The 27,618-nt window shown below is 40.3% G+C and overlaps 2 protein-coding genes across 6 annotated transcripts in view; one reads left to right on the top strand and one right to left on the bottom strand.

Moving 5' to 3' along the window:
• TNXB (tenascin XB) overlaps nucleotides 1-17,572 on the top strand; it is a 90,338-nt gene extending 72,766 nt beyond the window's left edge. For 4 of the 5 annotated variants that reach the window (XM_074311355.1, XM_074311357.1, XM_074311356.1 and 1 more), the window contains 16 exons: nucleotides 1,157-1,444; nucleotides 1,881-2,159; nucleotides 9,888-10,175; nucleotides 11,540-11,857; nucleotides 12,122-12,448; nucleotides 12,917-13,039; nucleotides 13,210-13,353; nucleotides 13,737-13,856; nucleotides 14,003-14,146; nucleotides 14,305-14,435; nucleotides 14,570-14,702; nucleotides 14,910-15,061; nucleotides 15,196-15,292; nucleotides 15,691-15,852; nucleotides 15,982-16,145; nucleotides 16,446-17,572. In XM_074311355.1, the coding sequence (XP_074167456.1) occupies nucleotides 1,157-1,444; nucleotides 1,881-2,159; nucleotides 9,888-10,175; nucleotides 11,540-11,857; nucleotides 12,122-12,448; nucleotides 12,917-13,039; nucleotides 13,210-13,353; nucleotides 13,737-13,856; nucleotides 14,003-14,146; nucleotides 14,305-14,435; nucleotides 14,570-14,702; nucleotides 14,910-15,061; nucleotides 15,196-15,292; nucleotides 15,691-15,852; nucleotides 15,982-16,145; nucleotides 16,446-16,547 (2,972 nt within the window). In that variant the 3' untranslated portion in view covers nucleotides 16,548-17,572. Of the gene's footprint in view, nucleotides 1-1,156; nucleotides 1,445-1,880; nucleotides 2,160-5,047; nucleotides 5,097-9,887; nucleotides 10,176-11,539; nucleotides 11,858-12,121; nucleotides 12,449-12,916; nucleotides 13,040-13,209; nucleotides 13,354-13,736; nucleotides 13,857-14,002; nucleotides 14,147-14,304; nucleotides 14,436-14,569; nucleotides 14,703-14,909; nucleotides 15,062-15,195; nucleotides 15,293-15,690; nucleotides 15,853-15,981; nucleotides 16,146-16,445 lie in introns of those variants that run through there. The other variant, XM_074311359.1, reaches the window with a different exon arrangement.
• A 664-nt stretch (nucleotides 17,573-18,236) lies between these two features.
• Nucleotides 18,237-22,358, bottom strand: CYP21A2 (cytochrome P450 family 21 subfamily A member 2). The gene is made up of 10 exons (XM_074311364.1): nucleotides 21,953-22,358; nucleotides 21,772-21,861; nucleotides 21,438-21,589; nucleotides 21,182-21,277; nucleotides 20,943-21,044; nucleotides 20,695-20,781; nucleotides 19,332-19,526; nucleotides 19,022-19,200; nucleotides 18,818-18,921; nucleotides 18,237-18,530 (listed from the first exon to the last, which is right to left on the bottom strand). Exons 1-10 carry the CDS (start codon nucleotides 22,149-22,151, stop codon nucleotides 18,289-18,291), a joined length of 1,446 nt encoding a protein of 481 aa, XP_074167465.1. The 5' UTR covers nucleotides 22,152-22,358; the 3' UTR covers nucleotides 18,237-18,288.
• Nucleotides 22,359-27,618: the final 5,260 nt, after the last annotated feature.

Raw genomic sequence — 27,618 nt, forward strand, 5'->3', positions numbered from 1 at the left:
CATTCTGATTCCATTAAGAAAGAACTCTTTGGCGGGGCTTGGAATTTGATGTGTGTCCCTTCAGTATCTTGCCACAAGGCACTGCAGAGAGGAAGCCCTTAGTTTTTTGTGACATGGATGATTTCAAGGACAGCCCACATTTCATTATTTTTATCTGTATTTTATAGGATTTAGAAATAAAAGATACTTTATAGAAATTCTAGTCTAACCCCTTCATTTTAAAGTTAAGGACCTAAGGCCTAGAGAGGGCAAGTGACCTAACCTAAGATAATTCAAGTAATAACTGGCAGAGGAAAGCCTTCTACTCCAAATCTAGAACATTTTCAACTGTACCATAGAGAATATTGTTGTTCTATATGTCCTTATATCCCTTGAAGAGGAACTTGGAAGACTCACATTTATCCTTCTTAGCCCAGTTCTTCTCTGCTTTCTTATGACTGTCCCAGTCCTAGGAGAGTCTCCAGCCCCCACATCTTAACCGCTGAATCCCCCAAAGAAACTTTGGTTAAGCCCCAGTGGAGGAGCTGACAGTGATGGAGATCACCTCAGATATTTTGCACGTGTCCTGGACTATCACTGAGGGCCAGTTTGACTCTTTCATGATGCAATACAAGAATGGTGATGGGCAAACTACAAGTGGTTTGCACAGGGGGAACCACAAGGAAGTCATGCTTTCTGACCTGGTCCCTATCACAAGTACAAGTTGAATCTTTTTGGCTTTCATGAAAGCTATTGTGTGGGGTCTTTCTCCACAATTGCCATGACAAGGCTGTCTCAGGGCAAAGGAGCTGAACCTGCTTTCCTTCCTACTGGAGACTAACTCAAACCCAGAGAAGCAGTTATGCCTACATTTTCCATCAATTCCTCCTTCTGAGACCTCAAGTGGATCCTCTGGGATTGCACATGGTTAAGAGCTGACTGAAAATTGGTAGCTTGACTGACCTAGTGGCTGCTGTATATTTTTCATTCCTTTAGGTGCCTTTGCTGGTAGCCCAATAATGCGCTATCCTGGGTACCCTAGAATATTCGGCAAAAGCTTCTCCAGAGTTCACTTAAGTGTCCACCTCTAGAACCTGATGCCCTTTCTTCCACCCCAACTCCCAGATACTGGCCTCTCCAGCTTGGTTCAACTGATCTCTGCTCTTTTCTGGCCTAGCTCCTGATGGTACTGAGTCCCCATCAAAACCCTCCCTAGGAGAGCTGACTGTGACTGATATAAAACAGGATTCCCTCCACCTCAACTGGAATGTCCTTCAAGGTCCCTTTGACTCCTTTGTGATCCAGTACAAAAATAGGGATGGGCAGCTTCAGGTGGTTCCAGTAGCAGGTGATCAGAATGGGGTCACTGTCTCAGACCTGGAACCTTCTCAGAAATACAAGTTCCTGCTCTTTGGACTTCATAATGGGAAACGCAGTATCCCCATCTCTGCAGATGCCAAGACCCGTGAGTGTACAATGGAAATCCTCCTTTTTCGGACTTTGTTTTTCTATTTCTGTCCTCTTTTATCCACCACTGAATGTGATTAGGATGTTCTTTCCTCCATTATCAGAGTAGAGAAACCCATGAGGCCCTTATTATTTCAGGACCCTGAATACCACATTTGCGATACCCAGACCCTGCCTTCTTCCCAGTTCCAGATGCAACATAAAGTCATACCAGGGGAACTCAAAAGAGAAATATATTCAAATACTAGTATCATTACTTACAAGCTTAGATCATTTAAACCTCTTCAAGACTCAGTTTCCCCTGTGCATAAAAATGAGAATAATAATACTACCTACTTCACAGAGTTGTTATAAGGAAAGTATTTTATAAATTATTTCTCTCTTTCCCTTCCCCTTCCCTCTCTTTTCATTTTTTTTTTTGGTCTCTTTTGCAGTCCCAGCAGTGAAACCAGCTCCCCTCTTAGGGGAAATGACAGTGACAGACCCAACTTCAGATTCTCTGCATCTCTCTTGGACCATCCTTCAAGGTCCCTTTGACTCCTTTGTGGTCCAATACAAGGACAAGGATGGGCAGCTCCAGGTGGTGCCCGTAGGAAAAGACCAGAGAGAGATCACTATCTCCAGCTTAGAACCCAATCGGAAGTACAAGTTCCTGCTCTATGGACTCTTTGGCAAAAAACGACTTGGCCCTATCTCTACAGATGGTACCACAGGTGAGTAGGACCCTCCGTCTCTTTCCAACAGTATTGTCCCCAAGTTTTTCCTTAAAAAGTTCCTTTTTCTGAACCCTCCCTTCAAAAATACCCTATAGCTTCCTTCTTTACAATTAATTTTACTTCCCAATTATTCTTAATAGACAGAAAGTTCTACCTCCGTCTGTCTGAAATATTTTTTTTTCTGCTCTATAATAGCCTGTTATTGACTTGAAGACCATCCCAGCTTACTCTTCTCTCTTCTAGGCTTCTTTTGGTGGTCTCTGTGTAGGTCCAATTTGGGGAGTCAAGCTGTATTAGTCACCTCATGACCCCTGCTCCTTTCTTATTCATCATCCTCTTACTTTTAATGAGGTTCTCATTCCTTCCTAAGTCACTTAAAAATGAGAAATGGGATAACAAATTAGATGCATTAACAAAGACCTGAGTTCAAACATCACTCCTTTACATTTATTAGCTCTGTGACCCTGAGGAAGTCATCTGACTCCTCTGAACCTTAATTTTCTCACCTGTAAAATGGGAATACCTATAGTATCTGCTTCATAGGGTTCTTGTGAAGTTTAAATGTCATATTATGTGAAAAGCTTTTTGCCAACTTTAAAGTGCCATGTAAATATTGCAAAGGAGTTCCTGACTTCTCTTACAATTTCACAAAGGGTGACATTCTTTAATCATGTTGAAGGAATATATGGCCTTAGTCATTGGATGAAGGCTTTTAAGATAATATAGCAAAACTAGTGATTTGCTGCAAGAATCGTTCCTACTCTTTAGGTCAGATGTATGTGTGTGTATATTTATATGTCTGTATATATGACTATGTATATACATACATATATGGATGGGATATATATATATGTGTGTGTGTGTGTGTGTGTGTGTGTGTGTGTGTGTGTGTGTGTGCATGTGCATTAAACAAATGTGCAAGTATATAAACCATCTAGAAACTTAAGAGTAAGAGAAAGTCAAAGCTTATAGCACTTGTGGGATGGAGTGGTGACTTCAGTTGTTAATCATGCCTAATTTTCCCCTTTTCTGCCTACTACTGACACTACTACTACTACTGACCTAGATGGATTTCACAGTATAAATGCTCTGGGAATCTGTCTTAAAGAATATAGTATTCTCTCTGGGTGTCTCTGTCTGTGTCTCTCTCTTTCTCTGTCTCTGCCTCTGAACTCCCAATCAGAGATAACAGTTAGGCAGAACATCTCCATGTTAGATCTCACTATTCTAGGAATATTCTCCCTTCAATTATCTCCTCTCAACTGTATTTCCAATAAGTTACACAAACTAGGTTTACCTATGGTTACCACTGTTTGTAGGGACAAAATAAATGTTTAATACAAAGAAAAGTGAACAGACTTTCCCAGAAGTAATAGCTTCCATGAAGGAAGAAAAAGGATACAGCTTTGGAGTCTGTAGTCTGAAGGTTTTTCGTCAGTTGTGTGATATAGCAGACAAAAAAGTTAATGGAATTTTGGAGGGCACTAAGAAAGACATAGCTTCCAAGAAGGGGGTGAAGTAATAGCCACTGTACTCTGCCCTCTTCTAGAGTACTATATTTATTCCTGGATACTTCTGTTTAAGAAGAATATTGAGAACTAAGAATGATCAAGACAATAACTTTGTCTTAATACCTATATGAAATGTGTCCTAGCACTATCACTTCCAGAGTCCTTGTCTCTTTTGTGGAAGCCTCCCCCTTCTTTCGCCTCAAGTGCCATCAGAAGCTGGGTTTCTCTTTGAGTTGCTGACCTGACTTTTACAGGTCACCTTAAGTCACAGTCTATAATTCTTAAGCTTATGAAGTTGTTTCCAATCCGGTTTATTCAAGGACTTATTCACAACATATAAAGGTATCCCCTAATGTGGACATATTTACAGTTAAATACCTTATTAATTACCTGGCCTTTTTTCAACAATTAGGTCTATGAAAGAAGACTAATCTTTTATAATTAATTTAAGTAGAAATATTCAGAAGTTTTTCCTGACATCAGACCCAAATTTGCCTCCCAAATCTTTTGCCCATTGTTGCTGGTTTTGTACTAGTAAGCTGTATAAAACAAGTTGAATCTCTCCTCCACAATAGCCCTTCAAATACTTAAACACAACTATCTTCTCCTTTCCACCTCTCTACTCATCTTCTCCATGTTAAACAGGCCCAGTTCCTTCAAGTAGACTAAGGATTCTTCACTATTCTGATAGTTCTTTTCTGGTCATTCTCTAAGTTATCAATATTCTTCTTAAACAGAAGAATCCAGAAATAAATATAGTACTCTAGAAGAGGGCAGAGTACAGTGGCTATTATCTCATCCTCTTCTTGGAAGCTATGTCTCTCTTAATGCCCTCCAAAATTCCACTAGTTTTTTTGTCTGCCATATCACATAGCTAACTCATATAGAGCTCATAGTTCACCAAAAGCCAAAGATAATTTTTCAGAACACAGCTGTCTAATCATGCTTCTCCCCATTTTATACTTGGGAAGTTGATTTTTTTTGTACCAAATGCTAGATTTTACATTTATTCCTACTGAATTTCATCTTGTTAGATTGAGTCCAAGACTCTCAGATTCAAAACTCAAACCAACGTCCAGTATAAAGATCTTTTTAGATGCTCTTTGTTTCAGAGAAAAGCTTATCTTCATTATTGTCTCTCACAGGAAAAGTTTTCACTTTTCTCTGTCCCAGTTCCACTGGATTTTTCCAGGATCCTGAACTGAGGCTACTGCTTTTACCAGTATACTTTTCCATTTAAAACATTCCCCCTGGATATCCCAGCCTAGATGTGAACCAATTCCTTTTCCATTCATTCAGTAAGAATTTATCAAGCACCTACTATGAGCCAATCTCTGCATTAGGTATCCAGGATACAAAGAGAAAAACAAAACAGTCTCTTTCCAGAAGGAGCTTACATAGGGAAGAACATACATTTATTCAGGTAAGCCAGTTCAAACATATAGATACAAATTTAGAGAAGAGATATAGTACACAGAAAGTAATTTCTGGGATTAAAGAAAGATATCAATCTTGTGAAAATCAAGAAATGGCTTCTGATAGAAGCTGAGCCTTGGACCCTGGAGTAGAACTCCAAGTAAGAGATGAAGAAGGAAGGGCATTTCGGACATGGGGAACAATGTGTTTTTAATTCAACTGATAAGAGGCTGGGAGTTTTTTTTTTTTTTAAGGGAACTTCTAGGAAATAATGGGGGGAAACAAAGCAAGAAAACAGAACTAAAGCCTTAAAATGATGACTTTTTAGAATGTTTGTCCTAACTTCACTCAAGTCTGACCATTATTGACTTGTCTGGTACAATTCATGGGATACAGTTCATTTCATAATCTCATTTTTTGTCTCCTTTCCAATTGTAGGTCCCCAGCTTTCCTCCTCTTGGCTGTACTTAGGGTTACTAACTGGATGGTATTTGATTGGCTTGGCTAAAGTCTTATCAAAACAAGCAGCAAGTTGTTTTTTATTAGTTGATATATGCTAACTTGTTCTGCCTCTGGTTGTGACTTTGGTAATGATTTGGCAATGATAGCTGCATTGCCCTTTTACTCTGCAGCTTCCTTGATCTCTATAAGGATTATCTGATTCATTCTCAGTGATTCTTTCTGAGTTTAGGCTATTTTATTAAACTAGTGATTGTCTTCTTCACCCACCTTGGATGTTTTTATGACTTCTCTAACCAGAAAGTCTTTGACTTTCTCTCTGTCTAGTTCAGTCTGTTTGAAGCTTTATGCTCATCTGGGCCTGGGTAACTTAACAACTATGTGGCCTTGATGATGGGGTTCATCATTTCCTCTTGGATCTTGTATGAAACCTCCTCCTATATGAAACACGCTTCATGTTTGTGCCTTCAGTGTTCCCATTTCCTGTATGAGGAGTGTCCTGGCTCCCAGATCATTTACAGAGCAGAGACATTCCATAGACCCTGAGCCCAGTGAGGGAGTAAACCTTCCCTGGCACGGTCACTAGCAACTCTTCCCCTCCCCAAGCTCTCTTGGATGATTCATTTCATTGCTTTTCCCCACATGGGAACAGTTTTTCCACAATTTAGTCACTCTAGTACTACAATGTCACGATGATTTTACACATGCACTAACAAAAACAAATAATTTGCACAACAATAAAAGGAGAGATGTCTCTTCAATCCAATCTGACCCAACAAGAGTTTTTCAAGAGTCCAGTCTAAAGTATTATAACATTTGTACTTCAAGTATGTCTCTTCTCCATAAAGGAAGGTTATCTTAGGTGCTTTCATCATACATCGAGTAACCCAAGTTACTTGTGCCCATGATTTTTTCCTGAGTCTCTCACTATCTCCTTGGCACTCTGAGGCCAGAGAGCTCCATATTGTATCTAAGAAAGGCAGAGTATTCTTTAATTGCCTCATTTTCCTCTGCCTTTCTCCTTCCTTCCCACTTTAGCTCCACCTGCTGTACCTCATTTCCTACTCTATCCATTTCACTTGATCTCTCAACCCAGGGACAATAGGGGAGAAGAGGCACCGGAAGACATAAAGGAAGGCTTGATCTCATAAAAAGAATATGAAAAAAGTTGATGTTATTGTTCCCAATGATTCAGCTACCCCAGAGGCAAAGAGACCTATGAGGTCTGAGGCCATGAGTCATACTATCCAGAGAAAGGCCAAGGGCAGGGAGCCAAATTAGGAGGTGGATTGCCCAGAAGTTGAGATTTAGGATGTCAGAATTTTCTTTCTAAGTCTCTTATTTTCTAAAGGTCTCAGGGACATGTCCACCCCATCCCAATCTACCCTAGCCTCAGTTTCCTACCACTCCATTATCAAACTCCCTCCTCAAACCCTATCCCATATTCTCCCCATGTCTATCCCTTTGTTTACCCGCTCCATTTATCTGAGCTTCCTCCCCATTTCACTGTGGCTATGAGACCCTTGCTGGCCTTGGGAAATCGATATAGACAATGTCATGTACCACATAGGACAGGTAAAGAGAACAGAAGGGGCACAGGATTAAGGATTTAAGGATGGGAGGGGTTATTATTATGATTCATGAAAAGAGATTAACTCAACTACTGCTTACCATCTCAAAACTTGCTATTTAGAGGCATCTACAAAGCAACTAATATAGATATCCTTTTCATTGTGTGCTCTCTTCATAATTCTAGTCTTTGTCTGATCAGAAAATTGACCAAGATCAGCCCCCAGGAGCAAACTAAGGTGAAAGAGAGGACCTCCTCTCCCCTCTCAATCTACTTTTTAAATAAATGACTAACTTATTTATTCAGCAGTTGGCTTGACTGGTATGTGACCTATTCATTTATTAAGCAGCTAGCCAAAGTAAGTGGTGACATTGGGGCCAGGGAGAGAAAGATGGGGAGTTCTATCTACCTTAGGATAGAGGAGAAATGTGAGTCTAGGGTCTGAGCCTTATAAAGAGAGGAGGTTCTGAAGAAAACCTAGCTGATGTCCCCTAGTTCTGGAGGCCAGGATCAGAATTAACATATTAATGTTCTTTTTTTTTCTTATTAATTTTTTTAATTAAAGCTTTTTATTCACAAAGCATATGCATGAGTGATGCATCAGAATTGATCATTGTATAGTCTTCTTGTTGTTGATCTCCTGGTTCTGCTCATTTCACTCAGCATCAGTTGATGTAAGTCTCTCCAGGCCTCTCTGTATTCCTCCTGTTGGTCGTTTCTTACAGAGGAATAATACTCCATAACATTCATATACCACAATTTATTCAGCCATTCTCCAGTTGATGGGCATCCACTCAGTTTCCAGTTTCTAGCCACTACAAAGAGGGCTGCCACAAACATTCTTGCACATACAGGTCCCTTTCCCTTCTTTAAGATCTCTTTGGGATATAATGCCAGTAGAAATGCTGCTGGATCAAAGGGTATGCACAGTTTGATAACTTTTTGAGCATAGTTCCAAATCATTCTCCAGAATGGTTGGAGTCATTCACAATTCCACCAACAATGTATCAACGTCCCAATTTTCCACATCCCCTCCAATATTCATGATTATCTTTTCCTGTCATCTTAGCTAATCTGACAGGTTAAGTGTAGTGGTATCTCAGAGTTGTCTTAATTTGCATTTCTCTGATCAGTAGTGATTTGGAACATCTTTTCATGTGACTACAAATAGTTTCAATTTCTTCATCTGAAAATTGTCTGTTCATATCCTTTGACCATTTGGCAGTTGGAAAATGGCTTGAACTATTATAAATTTGAACCAATTCTCTATATATTTTAGAAATGAGGCTTTTATCAGATCCTTTGGATGTAGAAGACCCTGAACTTCTTCAGAATACCTTAGGCTGAGGATACTTTTAAAATTATTTACTGTTATTATTCCTGTATTCTCAGTTTATTAGTCATTTTAAAAAATGTTTTCATTGTTTTTCCACCATATTCATTTCTTTAATATTCTTCTTCTCCCCAACTACTCAGACACTTAACAGTATATAATAATATGGTAGAATAGAATATTTACATAAGGGCAGAGAGACAGAGACACACATGGAAAGAGAGAAAGAGAAACAAAGGAGAAGAGGGGCAGCCAGATGGTACAGTGTACAGAGCTAGATGGGGAGTCAGGAAGACCTGAGAATTTAAATTCAAACTCAGTCACTTATTAGCTATGTAAGTCTGAGCAAGTCATTTAAGCTCTGCCTGACTCAGTTTGCTCATCTATAGAACAGAGATAATAATAGCCTTAAGGTTATTGTGAGGATGAAATGAGATTATATTTGTAAAGTACTCTGTAAACATTAAAACCCTATCATTAATAATATAATAGTCCCTTATAATAACAAATATTTAAGCATAACCAATCAACACAGACACTACATCTGTGTATAATATTTGTCTCTCACAGTTCCTCCTCCTCCATCTAGAAGAGGAAGGTGTGTTTTGTCATCATTTGTATTTTATTATCTGGTCTCTGGAACCAAAATTGGCCATATTACATTTGACTTGATTTCAGCTATTTATGAGTTTCATTTTGAGATGCACTATACAATATAGATTATATTCCCAATTCTGCTCTTTTTGTTTGAGGTCACTAATATTAGTCTCATGTTTCTCTGAACTCCTAATATTTATGATTTTTTTATTGCACAGTCATATTCCAAAACCTTCATATACCACAGCCTGTGTAGTCACTTCTCAATCAATGGGCACTTACCTTGTTTCCAATTTTTCACTACCACTAAATAAAAAATGCTGCTATGGAACTTTTCTGCTTTGACTACTTTGAGTGCATGTTCATTTGTGAGATCAAATGAATGAGTCAAAGAGTATGACTAACTTGCAGCTCTACAACAGTGAATCAGTATACTTGTCTTCCCAGATCCTTTCCAGCTTTTACCAACTCCACCATTTTTATGAATGTGAGGTGAAACCTCAGTGTTGTTTAATTTGTATTTCTCTCATCATTAGTGACTTGCAACATCTTCTCATATACTCATTAGTTATTTACAATTCTTCTCTTGAAAATTCTTCAAACTTTACGACTACTTACTTATTGGGGAATGACTTTTTAGTCACATATATTTATTTAGGTCATTTTCCTAGATTCTTGATTATCACACTTTTAAATAAGATATTTGATATAAAGAGTATTTCATGTGTCTTCTTGATTTTGTTGCACTAGTTTATTCATGCAAAAGCATGTTTTTTTCTCCTAAACTCCCCCTTCCTTTCTTCAAATTCTTGAATAAGGCTTTACCTTTTTCCCCACAGCTCCCAAAAAGGAAGATACCCAACTCTCACCCCACCTGGGAGAAATGAAGGCAACAGATGCAACTCCCAACTCTCTCCACCTCTCATGGACAGTATCACAGGGTCCCTTTGACTCTTTTTTGGTTCAGTACAAGGATAAGGATGGGCAGCTTCAGGTATTGCCTGTAATTGGAAATGAAAATGAGATCACTGTATTTGGCCTGGAGCCAAAGAGAAAGTACATGTTCCTCCTGTATGGTCTCTATGATGGAAAACGTGTTGGCCCCATCTCTGCCCAAGGTGTGACAGGTAAGCAGAGAGAATATGAGAATTGGACCTTACCCAGTATTCCAGATGTCAACTTAATGTCTCTGAGTAGTTATATAATTCTTTTCTCTTGTCCTCTCTGCTGGAAGACATCAAGAGGGTAATAGAGAAAGTGTTATAGATTAAGGTAAGAAAACAGATCTGGCTAACATTCCAAATATAAGCATTTGCTGTTGTGTGCAGACCATTATACTAAGAACTGAGACGTGGCTGAGTAATGGGAGTATTCTAGAAGTTGAGCTATGGTCCTTGCCCTTAAGACCTTTCAGGCTACTTGGATAGATAAAACAGTTATCCATGAAACACTTTCCAGAAGAGTTATAAGCAACATTTGCAAAACAACCTAAGTCAATAGGCCAAGGGTCTGTATGTTATAAAAAATAATATTCAGAGCCTTGAGTTTCTAAAAGGTTCTAGGTTGTAAAAGGATTCTACCTCATTTCCAGGGTTGTGAAAAAACACACTTTGCAAAACTTAAAATAATATCTAAATGGAGTCATGACTAACCACAGATCTTAGGTGATCTGAGATCACTCACTAGCTCTTACTCATCTGTTTTCTGATTTTTCCAGATGTCCCAACTTTGTTTTTATTTCCCTTCTACTTCTAATTGCATCGATTTTATTTGAGCAAAACCTTTTCAGTTTTATGTAATTCAAATTATCCATTTTTTTCTCCTGTGATTCTGTCCCTTTATAGTCATATTCTTCCCTAATACATAATTTTAAATAGTATTCCCACTTTTTCTTTGATCCTTTAATTTATTTAGGATGTAACCTTTTATTTCTAAATTACATATTAATTTTGAAACTTGTCTTAGTATGGGGCTTAAGATGATTGCCTAAGGCCATTTTCTGCCAGATTTCTTTCTAGTTTTCCCAGGAGTTTTTGCTGAATAGTGAGCCCTTATCCCTGTAACTGGAATCTTTAAGTTTATCAAGTTCTCTGCTATTAGTTTATTTCCTTCTATATGTTATATAGAATCTCTTCCATTGAGTTACTTCCCAGCAGTACCAAATCATTTTAATGATTATTGGTTTTGTGCTTGGGATCTGACAATGTTATGCCTCCTTCCCATCTTTCTCCATTATTTATTTTTACTATTATTCTTGATCATTTGTTTCTCTAAATGAATTTATGTTATTATATTTTCTAGATCTATAAAGCAATCTATTGGTAATTTGAGAAGTAAAGTAGTTTAGGGGCATTGTTGGCATTTTTGTTATATTGGCATGGCCTAACCATAAGCAATTAAAGTTTCTCCAATTAATAAGAACCCTGTTTCTGTACAAAGTGTCCTGTAGTTTGGCTCAGTCTCTATTTCTCTTTCTTTGATGCAACCCAAGAGGAAGAAGCTGCAACTTCTTCGGCACCAGCTACGGAAATCCCTGAATCCTTGATGGGACCCCGCCTAGGAGTATTAAAAGTGACTGATGTTGCCCCAAATTCCTTGGGTCTCTCGTGGACTGTCCTACAGGAACCTTTTAACTCCTTTGTGATCCAGTATAAAGATAAAGATAGGAAGTCCCAGGCAGTGCTCGTGAGAGGAGACCAGAAAAAGATCACTATCTCCAATCTGGAGGCCAACCGGAAATACACATTCCTCCTATATGGACTCTATGATGGGAAGCGTCTGGGTCCCATCTCTACAGAAGCCACTACAGGTGATAGCTCCTAATCACAATAGAGCTCTAGGCCAGAGAACCAAATTTCTATCTTGTGGTACACCATCTTTGAGTCTAGGAAAGGGAATGTTTGGAAATATCAAAAATATTTGCACAAAAGTTATGAGTATGGAGGGAGAGAGCATTACAGGGGGGAAAGGGAGGGCAATCCCTCATGGTAATAAAAATTAAGCTGAAAGTGTAGGTCCAATACCAAACTGCAGTCTGATGACCTTTTCTCTTCCCTTCTGACCTATAATCTAGGGCTGGCTCCAGCTGGGCAGTCCCCTGGGGGCCGTCTGTCCCAACTGTCTGTATCAGATGTGACAACAAGTTCCTTCCGGCTGAATTGGGAGGCTCCACCTGGTGCCTTTGATTCATTTCTACTTCGCTATGGGATTCCAGAGATAAAGCCTTCAGAGCCACTGTACTCCCCTCTGTTACAACGAGAGTTGACTGTACCTGGGATCCGACGTACAGCAATTATTCGTGACTTAAGGCCCGGAACCCTCTATGCAGTAACACTCTATGGCCTTCGTGGTCCCCACAAGGCTGATAGCCTCCAGGGCACTGCTAGAACACTCAGTCCAGGTACCACCTGATAGGGCCCACAGCCTCTAGGCACTACCCCTAACTTTAACTCATACTCCATGACTCCCACCTAGGTAATTAGGCAAATCAGCACCCTCAGTATCCTACCCCAAGAGAAAGAGGATTTAGTTAGGAAGATGGGTGGCTAAAAAAGTTATTCTGTCAGGAATAATCATGTTTCTTCCTCAAAAAACAAGATGGAAATGGTAATTATGAGTAGCAAAAGAAACCTGTGATGGTATGTCTCGAATCTTTGGAGTGAACTGTTTATCAACAGATAGGACAGAAGGGTGAATAAGTCATATAGAAAGAAATCGCTAATAAGAGATAAAAGATTGATGTGGGGAAAAGATCCTAGCAAAATTGCCCTTTCTAAAGTTGGAAATGGGCCCCAATATAATCCAATAAATAGTAAGTGCCTACAGTGTTCCAGACATCAGGCCTTAATTGCTTTCCCTGCTGATTTAGTGCTAGAGAGCCCCCGGGACCTCAAGTTCAGTGAGATCCAAGAGAACTCAGCCAAGGTCAGCTGGACTCCACCCCCGAACCAAGTGGATAGTTTCAAAATCTCCTACCAGCTGGCAGATGGAGGTAACCTGCCAGCTTATTTACCTTGACTCCATCTTGGCTTCATCTCTTTTTCTTTCATGCTGTGCTAAAACCTTCTCACCCTCTTCTATTTTCCCTCATTTTCCTGTTGTCTTTCTTCACCAAATCCCTAATCCTTTTGAGCTCCAAATGAATTTTTCTCTTATGTCCAGGAGAACCACAAAGTGTACAAGTGGACAGTCATACTTGGCACCAGCATCTGGTGGGTCTGACCCCTGGAGCCCAGTATGAAGTGACTGTGCTATCTGTTCGTGGCTTTGAGGAAAGTGAACCTCTCACTGGCTTCCTCATAACCGGTAAAACAGACAAAGGGGAAGAGAGGGAAGAAAAGTGGGAACAAAAGGGAAAAAAAGAGGAAGAAAAGATAGGAGGGAGGAATAGACTGGAAAGAGTGAGAAATATGGAGGAAGATGAAGGAAATAGGAGAGATGTGGATGGATGGGAGAGAGGGGAAATTGTGAAATCGGTAAAAAAAAAAAAAAAAAAAGGGGGGGGGGAAGATTAAAAATGAGAAAGATAATAGGCTCAAGCTGGGGAATATCAAGAAAATGGGCAAAGATGGGGGAAGGTGAGAGAGCTTTAAGGGGAAGAGAAAGATGGGACTAAACAGTTAAGTAGAGATAGAAGGAAGACCGGATAGGGACCAGTTCGGTAGTTCTGTCCATCCCATTCCCCACAGTCCCTGATGGCCCCACCCACCTTCAAGCATTGAATGTTACTGATGATTCAGCCTTGCTGCACTGGAGTCCTCCTCAAGCCCCTGTGGACAGATATGCCCTTCGGATCACAGCCCCGGAAGGTAATTTGAAAAGAGGCAATGTAGGATACAGAGGAAGTTAAGGTTTTAAGCGCATGGATCTCTGAGGGGGAATGAGATGATTCAGAAAGTATGGGGCAAGACAGCCGGGTATTAAAGGGAAGCTAATTCCTTCTTCTCATCTCTAGTCCCACCTGTGATGACTTCAGTTCCAGGAGGTGCTTTAGACTTCTCCCTGCATAATCTTCAAATCCGGACAAACTACACTGTAACCCTTAGAGGTTTCCGGGGTCCCAACATCACTTCCCCTGCCAGCATCACCTTCACTACTGGTATCGCTAGGCCTGGGAACCGGAAAGAGGGATATACGAGGGAGGGAACAGTTCTAATGTGATGTCCCAGAGAAATAGAGAGTGAGGGATCACAGAAAGGCATTGCTTTATCTTATGGGATTAAAAAGAGAAGAATGAGCTTTGCCTTCCTTTCCCAGGACTGGATGCCCCACATGACTTGAAAGCCAAAGAGGTTACCCCCCGTTCTGCCTTACTCACCTGGACTGAACCTGAGTCCCCACCTACTGGCTACTTGCTCAGCTATAACACTCCTGGAGAACAGACTAAGGTATCCCTAACTGCTCCCTCTGCCAGCCCAAACTCTTATATCCACATTTGTGTCTGTCTCTACTTCTTCTGATCTTTTTTCTGTGGATATCTTTCATTCCCTACTCACTGGTTCTCCTTCTCCCTTTACTGTAGGAGATTCTGCTACCAGGAGGGGTCACATCTCACCAACTGTCTGGCCTTTTCCCTTCCACTCTGTATAATGCTTGGATTCAGGCCATCCGGGGGCAAAGTCTCACACCACCCGTGCCAACCACCTTTACCACTGGTACTGGGGTTAGACATTGAGAGAGAAACCAAAAAGAAAAAGGAGGGGAATTGGGGGTTGACAACAGTCCCCAAGGGAAAATGGAGGGGCAGGGGTAAAAGTAAGCCAGAGGGACGGAGCAGCCTTGAGTCCCAAGTCCCATCTAGGCCACCAATTCTTTCCTCATTTTTTACCCTCTTATTAAATTTCCCTCCCTTCCCACCCTAGGTGGATTGAGGATCCCATTCCCCAGGGATTGTGGAGAAGAGGTGCAAAATGGGCTAAGTCACTCCCATAAGACCACTATCTTCCTCAATGGAAACCGCGAGCGTCCACTAGAAGTTTACTGTGACATGGAGACAGATGGAGGTGGCTGGTTGGTGAGTAGCGGGGCACTGGCAGGGGCGGACTGTGGAAACACTATTCCCCTTAACTAGGGAGTCCTCCAGACTCCTGTATTCTTTAGTACCTCATATAAGTGTTAACTATTGTCATTGTTATTCCATTACATTAGGTGTTCCAGCGTAGGATGGATGGACACACAGACTTCTGGAGGGACTGGGCAGAATATGCCCACGGATTTGGGAACATCTCTGGGGAATTTTGGCTGGGTCAGTGTCATTACCCTTGGCTCTGGGTGGAGGGAAGGAGCTAAGATTTAAGACTGTCTCTTAAAGGGGATGAGTATGCTTTCTTTTTTATTATTATTAGGTTTCTTGAGTCTGTTTTCCTTTGTAAGATGGCTAATATGGAAATGTTTTGCATGATAGCATACAGAAAATCTATATCAAATTGTTAGCCTTCTCAGGGAAGGAAGAAGGGAGAGACTTTAGAACTCAATTTTTTTTAAAATGAATATAAATTTCTTTACATGTAATTGAGAAAAAATAAAAATTAAATGTAAAAAAGGGGATGGTGAGATCTGGAGAGACAAATTGGGGCCCGATCCAGGTATGGAGTTTGTGGCTAAAAGACTAGAAGTCTTACTGGATATTCCTTCCCATCCTAGGGAATGAGGCCCTACACAGCCTGACCCAAGCCGGCGATTACTCTCTGAGAGTGGATCTCCGGGCCGGAAATGAGTCTGTCTTTGCTGAATATGACTTCTTTACTGTGGACTCAGCTGCAAAATACTACCGTCTCCACCTCGAGGGCTACCATGGTACTGCAGGTAAGATCAACAGCAGAGGGGGGCAACACAAGGTTGGAAGGGAAGGATTCAGTCATCATTGTAAGTTTACCAAAAAATAGAATCTTTGCCCTCTCCATCCTCTAATTCTCACACTCCTCTTCCCTCTAGGAGACTCCATGAGTTACCACAGTGGCAGTATGTTCTCTACAAGGGACAGAGACCCCAGCAATCTCCATATTCCTTGCGCTGTCTCCTATCGAGGTGGCTGGTGGTACCGTAACTGCCATTATGCCAACCTCAATGGACTCTACGGAAGCATCATCGACCACCAGGTGAGATGGGACAGTATGAGGGGACTGCCTTGGGAGGGGAATTGCTCAAGCTTGGGATGGAGTTGAAGGTAGGGAAAGGGAGAGTACCATTGAGCTGTGACAAACCAAGGCTCCCTCATTGAAAGAGAAGCCTAAGAGCTCGAGAATAATTGTCAGAGATGCATGGGTTCTCATTCCTTTGAGCACAAGGTACTCCTTGTGCCCACTGAGCTAGAATGGGTGGTGTGGGATCATACTGAAGCAGAGAAGGTAATAATGAGGGAGACCATCATATTGTGATTAACAACTCCTCTCTCCTAGGGTGTGAGCTGGTATGCCTGGAAGGGCTTTGAGTTCTCCATTCCCTTCACTGAAATGAAGTTGAGGCCAAGAAGTTATAACCCATCTTCCCAGAGGGCTTGATTCCCCATTTCCAGCCCTCTAATCCGGACATACCAAAGAAAGGCTTCCTGCCCCAGGGGCCTCCCAGACCATCCAGCTGCCCTTTACCAGAAAAAGCCAGGACCCTTATTTTCATTCTCTTCTTTCCCTCAAAGAGCCAGTCATTCTTTGGATTTGTAGAAAATAACTGAAGGGGATTGATGTAATCCTTCTATTCATATTACTTTCTACATTTAGTAACCCTTCCTCCCACAGTGATTTGTGATTATTAAAAAAAAAAAATGTTATACTCTGGGACAAAGAAAAAGCCACTTCCACAAAACTTTCAAATCTAGTGGTTATAAAAGGAAATTATTTGTAGTCAACAGAGGTCTAAGATGTACATGATGCACTTAAGGCCTCAAGATATTCTCAAATTGGCAGATGGGTGAGGGGAAAGAAGGGGGAAGAAGAGCTCTCTGCTAGTGCAGAAGGGGTAGAGGCATGTGTACATATATTGCTCCCAGAGCACAGAGGCCTGCTATCTTAACTCAGCTACTAAGGATAGGGAGACAGCTCAAAATTCCATTTAGGATGGCTGACTAGTGTCCTCTTTATATAAAAAAGTCCTAATGTAATGCCAGAGAAACTGAGGCAAGATAGAGATTAGAGAGTTTTAATATTTTATTTATTGGAGAGCTTAATTAATTAACTGGATCGAACTTGTGTCTCAAAGTATCCAGTATCGAATATGAAATTCCAGAGATTCTTTCTAGGGTTTTAGTGATAAGGGAGAACAAAAATAGAAAGGGGGAGGCAGAATGAGCACTGGTCCTTCTGAGAAATTGGGAAGGTCTGGAGCCATGATGATCTTCCTTCCTCTATCTGGGATTAAACATTTACAGTTTATATCCTTAGAGTAGCCAGCCCTAAGTTATATCAGTCCTAATGGTTGGGGGTAGGGGAGGGAGTTTGCAACCCAGGGGAACTGAGGCAGAACAATTTAAGTAAACTGTGGCAGGATAATAAAAGGGCCCAACACTATCTCAAATGATGCATGTTAAAAATGTTTCCAAGTTGGTTTTAATTCATACACTAAGCCAGGGATGGAAAGATGAAATAAAATCTGTTATACACAAGAGTTAGGGTTATATAAAAATTGGATTGAGCTGAGCCTTATCTCAATTTTGAAAACCAGAAGAGATCTTCCTGAGAATTTGCGAATTTAAGAGAAAAGTATGAAATTGAGTAGGTAAGGAAAAAACAAATCAAGAAAAGCACATCCCTTGCTTCTAAATAACTTAATTCAAGGGTTACTTCCAGCAGAAAGAGAGAAGAGATCCATCTTTACTTCAGTTTTAAGGAATTACACTTTTCTACTTTGTATTCTACATATGAATGCTAATGTAGAGGAGTGAGGGATTTAGGAATTGAATCTTCACTTTTAAGGTGGAAAGGGCCTCATTTTACCAATATAGTTACCTACGTGTTCTAACAAATAATACCAGCATTTTGGTTCAAGGACAAAGGGTGGCATTTGCATTTATAAAAATCCTCAATAGCAAGCACAACCCTAGATAACTTCTAACATTCCCCTTCCCTATTCCCAAAACAAAGTGCTCTCAGGTGCCAGGGGGAGAAAAACACCCAATTGCAAAGCACCTTGTTTACCAGTTGGAAGAAAGGAGTAGAAGAGAAGGACTGTACACAAAATTCATAAAAGAAAAACTGATTCAAGGCCTGCATATAGGCACTTTATTGGTACACTACAGTGAAGAGGCTATCACTCCAGCCGAGGCAGCAGCCGCACTTGAAAGTCTTGGGCCTTTGTATTCATTCCAAAAGTGGGCTTCAGAGAAGGCAGATTATGGCTGCCCTCAATTACAGGCAGTAGTGTGAAAGCCTGAAGCAGACGAGCCAGGATCAAGAAGAGCTCTAAGCGAGCCAGAGCCTCTCCCAAGCACACCCTGGCCCCACAGCTGAATGGAATCCCTGACGGACTCAGTTCTGGCTCCAAGAAACGATCTAAGAGGAGAAAAGATACTTAGAGATGGAGACAAATCTGACTCTTGGACATCAGGCCTCTGCTTCCTCTGCCAACTCCTGGAACCTGCGTAACTGCCCTTGCAAACCCCATTCCATTCCTTTTCCCACCCTCAAGACCAAAACATTGGGCAGCTCCCTAGAGCCCCCTACTGATTCTCAAATCTCCCTTTTAAGATTTAGTATTGGTCTTCCCCAAGCCCTCAACCCTCATTCAGATCCCAGCTCTCTGCCCACACAGCCCCACCCCCTTCCTTGGACCCCTGTACCAGGCCGGAAGTCATATGGCTGTGCCCAAACACTTTCATCATGGTGAGCACCAAAGATGTTGGGGATAATAATGGTATCCTTAGGGATGTCAAAACCACATATGCTGAGGAAGGACAAAAGAGTTAAAGACAAGGAAACTTCAGACACAGATAATCTGTCCCACACAGCTTTTCCCATCCTTGCCCTTGAAGCCTAGAGAATACCTGCTAGACTGTTTGGTGCAGTGTGGAAGGGCCAAGGGGGCTGCAGGCCTTAGCCGGAGTACCTCGGTAATTGTAGCATTGAGCAGGGGGAACCGAGCTCTGTCTTGATAGTTGGGAGGGCTTCCTGAAAAACCTGGTCCCAGCTCTTGATCCAACTCTTCTTGAAGCCGCCTTTGTATCTGAGGGAGGGGAGTTCTTGAGTTCTTTTCTGCTGGGAAAACTACATTTTCTCTAGGGCCCATTATCTCCCCGGTTGATGTCTTCTATCCCATTCCTTATCCCTTAACAGTCCAGTGCTCTGAGGCCACACCTCTGGGTGATGAAGCAGGAAGGCCACTGCCCAGGTGAGGGTAGATGCTGTGGTCTCTGTGCCTCCAATGAAGAAGTCCACCAAAGCCATGTGTACATGTCCCTCAGAAAGCTGGCCTGGCCCTTCTCCTTGCTCCCTTAGTTTTTGTAGCATATAATCAGTCAAATCCCGAGTCTGCCCTTCCACCATTGTCTCCTGGGGGATGGTAGAGAGAAAATCACTTTGGGAAGAGTATAAGGGTAAAGATATTGAACAAAAACCCCTGGTGAAGGAGGATGAATTGGGCATGATGTTAACACCACTCTATATAGTTTTTATTTTATTTTCTGGGAGCCTAATGGTTCTTAAATTCTCTCTTTCCAGATGGGAACTGAGTCCCATCTCTGTAAATAACCAGCTAACTTAATGACACTGAAAGAGCAACTCTTCTACCCACCCATTCAGCTGTCGTCCCCAAAAGTCATCTCCACTTATTTAGTCACATCACACATTGCACATTTTTCTTCACTCACCCAGGTACCGAAGAGGTTTTTCACTATAAAGTTCATTAGAAGTTTAGTAGTGTGATACAATGGAAAAGGAATTTTAATTCAGAAATGACTTCAGCCAACCCATTTAACTGGCAAAGGCCTCAATTTCCTCAACTGTAAAATGAAAGGAATGACCAATAGCCTCTAAAGTCCTTCCTAGCTCTAGTTCTATGATAAAAAAGGTATATAAAAATATACTTTAAAAAGTATGACATAAAGATTGAATTATAGATCCCAGGAATATTATAGGACCCCACCCTAAATTGGCTATGTTGGGAGCCATTGGCTCTCTGTGGTATCAGCAACTTTTTTTTTTTTTTTTAATTTTATAATCGGCAACTTTTTTTTCTAGGAGAATTATATTAAGGTTGAAAGGTTATGGTTAAATCACTTAATCCAACTCCTACAGATGAGAAAATTGTATGTCGCCTAGAGAGGTGGTGACTTCCCAAGGGCACATGGTCTATAGCAGACCTAGAGCCTTAACCATTATCCCATGTTGCACCAGTGTTCTCTTTATTCCCCAAAACCAAGGACCTCCAGCTCCTAATTTTAAGGGAAGAATTTCCTGGGACCATGATGCTTCTCTTTTCTTGCCAACATTAATCTCTCCTGCTCTCCCAGAATACATGCCCATTCACATGAATTCAATTCAATTCAATTCAATAAATACATAATGACTACCTACAATTTTTTACAAAAGATTAAGCAAGGGTCATTTCTTCATAAGCTCAGTTTAAAAAGTGTGTGGTAAGGAGAAGAGAGGATAGAAACCTGCCTGGCAATCAGAGGAGAAGAATTCAGGCAAATCAGAAAAAAAATAATTCTTTTACCTTGTGCCATCTCAGTTGTTTCTGCACAATCCCATCCCGTTTCTTTATTATCTGCCTCAGCTTCCTGAGACCTGGGTTGGGGAAAAACTGGAGAGAGAAAGTAATTGTATCATCCTTCTCCCTCCTCACTCCTGGGAAGGAAGTTAGTGCAACCCTTCTAAGACCTAAATTTTTTATCTTTCTGGTCAAGACATCCCATTCACAACTCCCCACCCCCAGGTCCCAAGGGGACTGTATTCTATTCTTACCCTGAGAAAGGGTAGGAGGTTCAAAATCTGGACTTGCCAACAGTCCCAGGCTATCATCAGTTCCTCGATGCAGCTGTTAATTTCCTGAACTGAAGACTCCCTCTGTCAAAAGGGGGATGTCAGGTTGGTGGCAAAGGGAAATGGAAGAGAGACTGAGATTGGGAAGGGACAAATGGGAAGATAGGATAAAGGAGAAATGATCAAAGGGTGCCTGATAAAAAGGAACAGAACTGAGTAACCTTTTCTCCAAAACTGAGGAAGCAGATGATGCTGCAAGTGAACATGGAAAACTCCTCAGATATGCTCACAGGAGAGCCAGCCTGGGCAAGAAGCTTCTGTGGAATGAAGGGGAATTAAAAAGGTTAAAAAGGCCCTGATGTCATTGCAAAAAGCAGAGAGCGACATGGGAGAAGTACAGTCTCAACTAGTTTAAATGGAGAAAACCAGAGGGCAGCATAAAATCCTAGAGCTCAGCCTAAGCAGGAATTTTCTAACCTTACACAAGTCTTGTACCATCTGTCCCACGAGAGGCTCCATGTTATTCTGAACATACAGAAGAGCAGAACGGGCCAGTTTCCTGTGGGCCTTCCAGAGTGGCGTGTAATCCCCTAGAGACAGATCCTGGCTGTCCTTGCTTACCAGTTGAACTGGGGAATGGAGAGGACAATGTAAAAACATTGGAAAGCAGAAATCTAGAACCCCAGCCCCAAACTTTGTTTCCACCAGCCCTTGCTTCTTTGGAAATAAATTTACAGCTGCTAGTCCTCAGTTCTTGTCCCATTCTCCCCTCCCTTATTACAATAAGGAACCCAATAGTCATTTCCCTCACTAGTGAATGTTTGTGGTCTCCCTGAAAAATCCATCCATTTCTTCATGAAAGCCTCCTCAATTGCCTTCTTGGAATTTAGCACAACCACTTCTAGAGGAGAAGAAAGAAGGATAGTTTAAAAGAGTTTCTTGGGTTCCAAGGAGACCTAGAGGACTGTCCAGATGGAAGACTCTTTTCTTACCTTGCATCCCAAGGTGAAGCCGATAAAGTGGCCCATATTTCTGTGCGAGGCTCAGCAAATGGCTTGGGAAATCAGCTTGGATGAGGTGAAGAAAACCAGGGACTAGAGGTGGGAAGTGATGGGGTGAGACAGTCAGTTGCATCCATAGCCACCTTAGGGCAGCTAGCAGAACCAGCAGCAGGACCACAGAAAGCAGCATAGCATAGAAAGGCAAAAAAAAGGGAGGCAAAAGGCCAAATATAATCTCCACTGCACTTTCTCCACTCCCCCTTGGGCATCATTCATTCTCTTGACCTTGAAGTGTCTTTGGAACTGAGTCATATTCCTTCCCCTTCCTAAGCAAAGCTCTCAATATCCCTCCCTATACTGGACTTTATTGTCAAAGAATTCTTCAGGAACCACTTTACCCAATCTCACTTCTCTAGCCTTGGAGAGCTATCTATGAATCAAGAACAGAACACAGGGTCCTTGAAGCCAGCTTTCCAGTTTCTGTCTCAACTCAGCTTATGAAATCTCAGGATTACAAGCAGAGAAATGGGAGCCTCTACCATCTCCATAATTATCCTCCTTTAGTTGCTTTGCCCACTTATGGATACCTCCAGTGAGGCAGAGAGGCATAGTTAATTCAAAGAAATTGTTTCTTCAAATGGGGATAATTATAGGGATCTTACCTAGCCTCTAGGTTTTCCTGAGAAATAGCTAAGAAAAGATTCTTTGAAAGAAGTTAAAATGCAAGAATCACAATACAAAGAAACTGAACACTGCATAATTAAAATGAGCAATCTTGGTCCTGTAGATGGGTTAAGAAATTTCACTTCCCTCTCTTCTGTGCTGGAGTGGAAGAAGACTCTAGCTGTGGAATAGCTGATGGTTACCAGATGTGGTTGAAGTATTGGTTGATTTGACTAACCTGCTTTTTTTTCTATTTCCATTTTGTTCTTTATTCTAATATATGAATGTAAGAGAAAGGGGCCCCTCTATTCAGAAAAAAGAAAAAAGGAAGGAAGGGAGGGAAGAAGGAAGTTTTCCAGATGAAGAACCCAAGGTTCAGTGAGATTAAGTAAGGTCATTTGTATAGGATCACTTAGTAATAAAGCTAGGATTTTCAGACTTTCCACTGCCAAGGCCATAATCAGTCTTCCATCAGAACTTGACTGAGTCCTTGGGAGAATTCTGGATTCTCTGATTCATAGTCCCCATTCAGATAGTCAAAAAGCTTCCTGTCTAACAACAGTATCCCATATATTTTCACCAATTCTCCAAGTTTAAAGAATGATCAAATTTATTTATAGGTTAATGAAAACAATTCTTAAAAGTCTTTTTTTATCTCCCTGGGGGGGAAAGGGGCATTACCAGGAGAAGCATGCATGTAGCTCCTTGCCTTTTCCTCCTCTGGGCATTTTAGGAAGCAGCTTCTGACTTTGTCCAGCTTAATAAAAGGATGACTGGAGAGGATATGAGGGTATACCCTTGTGCCCTATAGAATTGGGGACGAAGTCATATGCTAGAAAATCTGATTCTTATAGACAGACCCCCCTGGCAGATTTAAGTATGAGGCTGTGTCGACCATTATGTAAAAGAAAACTTCAATCCTACTCTACCTCCCTTATCAACCCATTATCCCAATCTTTACTGTGGTTTTTCCAAGTCTTTTTCTCTCTCTCCAAATTTTTTATGGCTCCCCTCTCACCCCCCAGATGAGAAGCTTACCTCAACTTTTACAGAAAAAAATGGGGCTATTCACTATGAGCTCCCTCTTTCCCTCTATTCCTTTTTTCTTATCACTCAGCCATACCGACAAATCCAAAATCCCATGTGAATCAAATGAATGTGAATCAAAGCATGTTATTTTCACCTTATTGTTGTTGTTTGCTTTTTCTTTCTCGGGGTTTTCCCCTTTTGTTCTGATTTTTCTTTCACAATGTGACTAATATGGAAATACATTTACAAGGATTGTTTATAAGGATAACCAATATCAGATTGTCATCTTGGAAAGAGGAGAGGAAAAGAAGCAGAACAATTACAACTCAAAATCTTATAAAAATGAATGTTGACAATTATATGTAATTGGAAAAATAAAATACTATCGAGAAAACAAACAAATAAATAAGAGTGTGACTTCCAATCTCATATCCAGAATTGTCTTTCAGAATCTCAACCTAAATGGTGGTCCAGGATCTTAAACTAAACAAATCTAAAACAAAATTGATTATCTTTCCTCCTTAAACCCTCTCTGATCATCTTCGCTATTACTGTAGAAGGCAACACCATCCTCCCATCCTTCTGACTCAACCTAGAAATCATCCTGGACTCATTATCTCTCACTTCAGCCCCCCCCCACACACACACACCACACACATACCACATACACACACACCACATACACACGAACCACACACACACACACAACACATACTACACAAACACACCACACATCATATACACACACCAGACACACCACACACACACCACACACCATACACACAACACACATACCACACACACCATCCACACAACACACACATGCACCCACACACACCACACTCACACCACATACACACACACCACACACCACACATACACCACACTCACACCACATACACACACACCACACACCACACATACACCATACTCACACCACATACACACACACCACACACACACACATCCTCCTCTGAGTGTCCTGTGAAAAGTCTTTATCACCATCTTTGGGACATGATCCACCCCTACATATCTAATTCCAGATCAAGAAACAATTCAACCAGGAACAACTGTCAAGTAAGCCCCAATTTAAAGCAATGTCATCTGGGGGGGAATCGAAAATACATTCCTATGTCTTTTCCTATGTGTTTATAACTTTCTAGATATAAAAGTACTTTTTGGATAAACTGAGATAATATTTGTAAAGTATTTATCACAGTCTCTGGCATATGAAAGGCTTTTAATAAATGCCTGTTGCCCTCCCTTTCCCATTAACCATGAGGATGTTTCATTTTTAATGAAAAGAAAGTTAACAACCTTATTTCTGGTAATAGCTTCCATGATGCTCAATCCTTAGAAAAGGAAACACATGTTTTTCTTATGATTCTTATTGTGTATAGATCAACATGATCTTTTCAAGATTTGCCATGACCATTGTCCCCTGTCTTTTAACCCTCCAATTTAAATCCATGTGACAACAAGAACTTAATTGCTCACTTAAGAATATGTTGGTTGAAATTCTTCCTGTGCAACAAGAAATTCGGTTCTGCGCACTTATATTGTATCTAGGATATACTATAACATATTTAATATGTATGGGACTGCCTGCCATCTAGGGGAGGGGGAGGGGGGAAGGAGGGAAAATTCGGAACAGAAGTGAGTACAAGGGATAATGTTGTAAAAAAAAAAAAAAATTGCCCATGCATACGTACTGTCAAAAAATTATAATTATAAAATTAATTTTAAAAATTAAAAAAAAAAAAAAGAACATGCTGGTTGAATCCTGGATTCCTTTACTTCCTCAATGTTACTGGACCTTGAAGCATTTTTTCCCCACTGATTCTGAATCAAGATAATGTTATTGGGTTAACTTTGAGTGAAGCTAGATCAAAAGGCAGGAACAACTACAGCCATGCCCCAGATACCAAAAAAGCTTTTTAACATACCGTTGGAAGCTTTGGAGTTATCTAATTAGGAGAGGCCACAAGATGATGTCAAGAAGTTCATGGCCAAAAAATCTCCACTTTGAAGGCATGTTCAAAGAGGAGCTTCTGACGTCTATTTTCTGAAAGCAGAGCTAGCTAAACTAACCTTTGACATTTTTGCAATGCTGGTGAATGTCATTGTGTGTGTGTGTATGTGAAAAGCTCAGAATAAGCAGATTCATGTGTTGATAGGAGAAGGTCATGGTAAGAGGAAAATAGACTTAATTTAAAAAAAAATAAAATAGGAAAGTACCAAGAAAAAAGCAATACTTCACTTGGGTTAAAATGAACATTACCATAATTCTGGAAACAAAAATATCTCAGAAATTTACAGGCATAAAGCAAAACAATGATGGGCAATAAATTGCCTATGGAGGCAAAATGATAATAATAATAATAACAATAATAATAATAATAATAATAATAATAATAATAATGATAATTCTGTTGTTTCCCAACAGAAAACTCTTTACTTCTAAATTGATTGTTACTGTAGATTTATGGTCTCAAAGTATGGTCCAGAGAATACTGTGAGTCTCTGAAACCCTTTTAAAGGGTCTACAAATTCTAAATTAGTTTTTATTTCTAACATTGAAATATCTATAGATATAACCTAATAAATAAAAATTCTTTTGATAGATCCTCAATAATTTTTAATAATTTAAAGACAAAGACAAAATTTTGAGAACTACTGCTCTAGATAAGATTGTAAATTATAATTAAAGTACTAGCATTGGTAACAAACAGGTATCTTTACACCTAGGATCAACTTAAGGTCTTATAAGGGTAAATTACTCTCTGTTGTAAACTTTTACCTTTTGCTTTTTGGAAAATCATGTTTTTTACCTTTTGTTTTTTGGAAAATCATGTTCTGTCAAAATATTTAGGAGACATTCTATTTTCCAGAGTTAAGGCGCAGCAAGCAGATTGTGCCCTGAGTTTGACATAACACTTCTCATTTGTGCTTTATAATGATTTTACCCTCCCCTTATTTCCCAGGGCCATCCATCACTTCTTCATAATCCCTTATCATTAACAGATACTGCACTCCCTATTACCATCATAGAACTCTGGTTCTGTGCCCCACAAGATGACTATGACCCCTATAATTTGAGATAATGGATATTCCCACAGGACTCAATAATCCCTGTATTGTCCCAAGAAATGCTCACAATGAGAACTATGTCAAGACCTAAGAATAATATGTTGTGGAATAACCCCTTTTGCACACGTAAGTGGCCCAAGCATCAGCAGCATTAATTTTTTGGGGGGGAGGGCAGGGGAGTTGGCAAGAGGTCTTCCTTTTGCAAACATTATTTTCCTCACTCTGAAATTAATTAAACTTCTGTTTGTGTCTTAACTTTTCTGTCTCTAACATGATTTGTGCAGCTCTAGTCACTCACAGGCTAGAGGCAATAGTTGTAAGACAGTTGACAGTTCCAAGATTTCTTTCCTGTACGATCCTATGGTGCTTGAATTCTTCCCCCCCCCCCCCCCGGATATTTGTAGTTTTTTTTCTTCTATCTAGGAATTATACATTATTATGGTTTTGACAAATTCTTCGTTTCATTCAGGAGGTGACTTATTGGTTCTATTTTCACTTTTTCCTCTGCTTAGAATAAATAAGGAAAATATTCATTTATGAGCACCATAGTATCCAGATACTTTTCTAGTCATGGTTTTCAGGAAATCAAATAATTCTTCAATTGTCTTTGCTTAATCTATTTTTTTAGCTCAATTATTTCCAATAGTTAATAATTTATGTTTTCTTCTATTTTTCAGTCTTTTCGTTTTGATCCCATATTTCTCATTTCATGGAGTAACTGAGTTCTATTTAGTTCATTCGAATTTTTAGAGAGTTCAGTACTTGGATAATGTTTTTTTTTTTTTACTATCTCAGCTAAGCTATTTATTTTACTACCAGTTTTTTTTTCCTCTGTTACAGTTATATGATTTTTTTTCTCATGCTTAATTTTTTCC

Source organism: Sminthopsis crassicaudata, chromosome 4 (genome assembly GCF_048593235.1).
Source record: "Sminthopsis crassicaudata isolate SCR6 chromosome 4, ASM4859323v1, whole genome shotgun sequence".
Lineage (NCBI taxonomy): Eukaryota > Metazoa > Chordata > Mammalia > Dasyuromorphia > Dasyuridae > Sminthopsis > Sminthopsis crassicaudata.

Bases quoted from the DNA above. Each gene is read 5' to 3' on its own strand.
- CYP21A2 (XM_074311364.1), bottom strand. From the start codon at position 22,151: ATGCTGCTTTCTGTGGTCCTGCTGCTGGTTCTGCTAGCTGCCCTAAGG. The intron at 21,862-21,952 runs GTAAGAAAAGAG...CTTCTCCTCTAG, and splicing joins GCTTCACCTTGGGATGCAAG to AAGTGGTTGTGCTAAATTCC. The intron at 19,201-19,331 runs GTGTGGCCTCAG...CCCCTCCCTCAG, and splicing joins TCCTGCTTCATCACCCAGAG to ATACAAAGGCGGCTTCAAGA.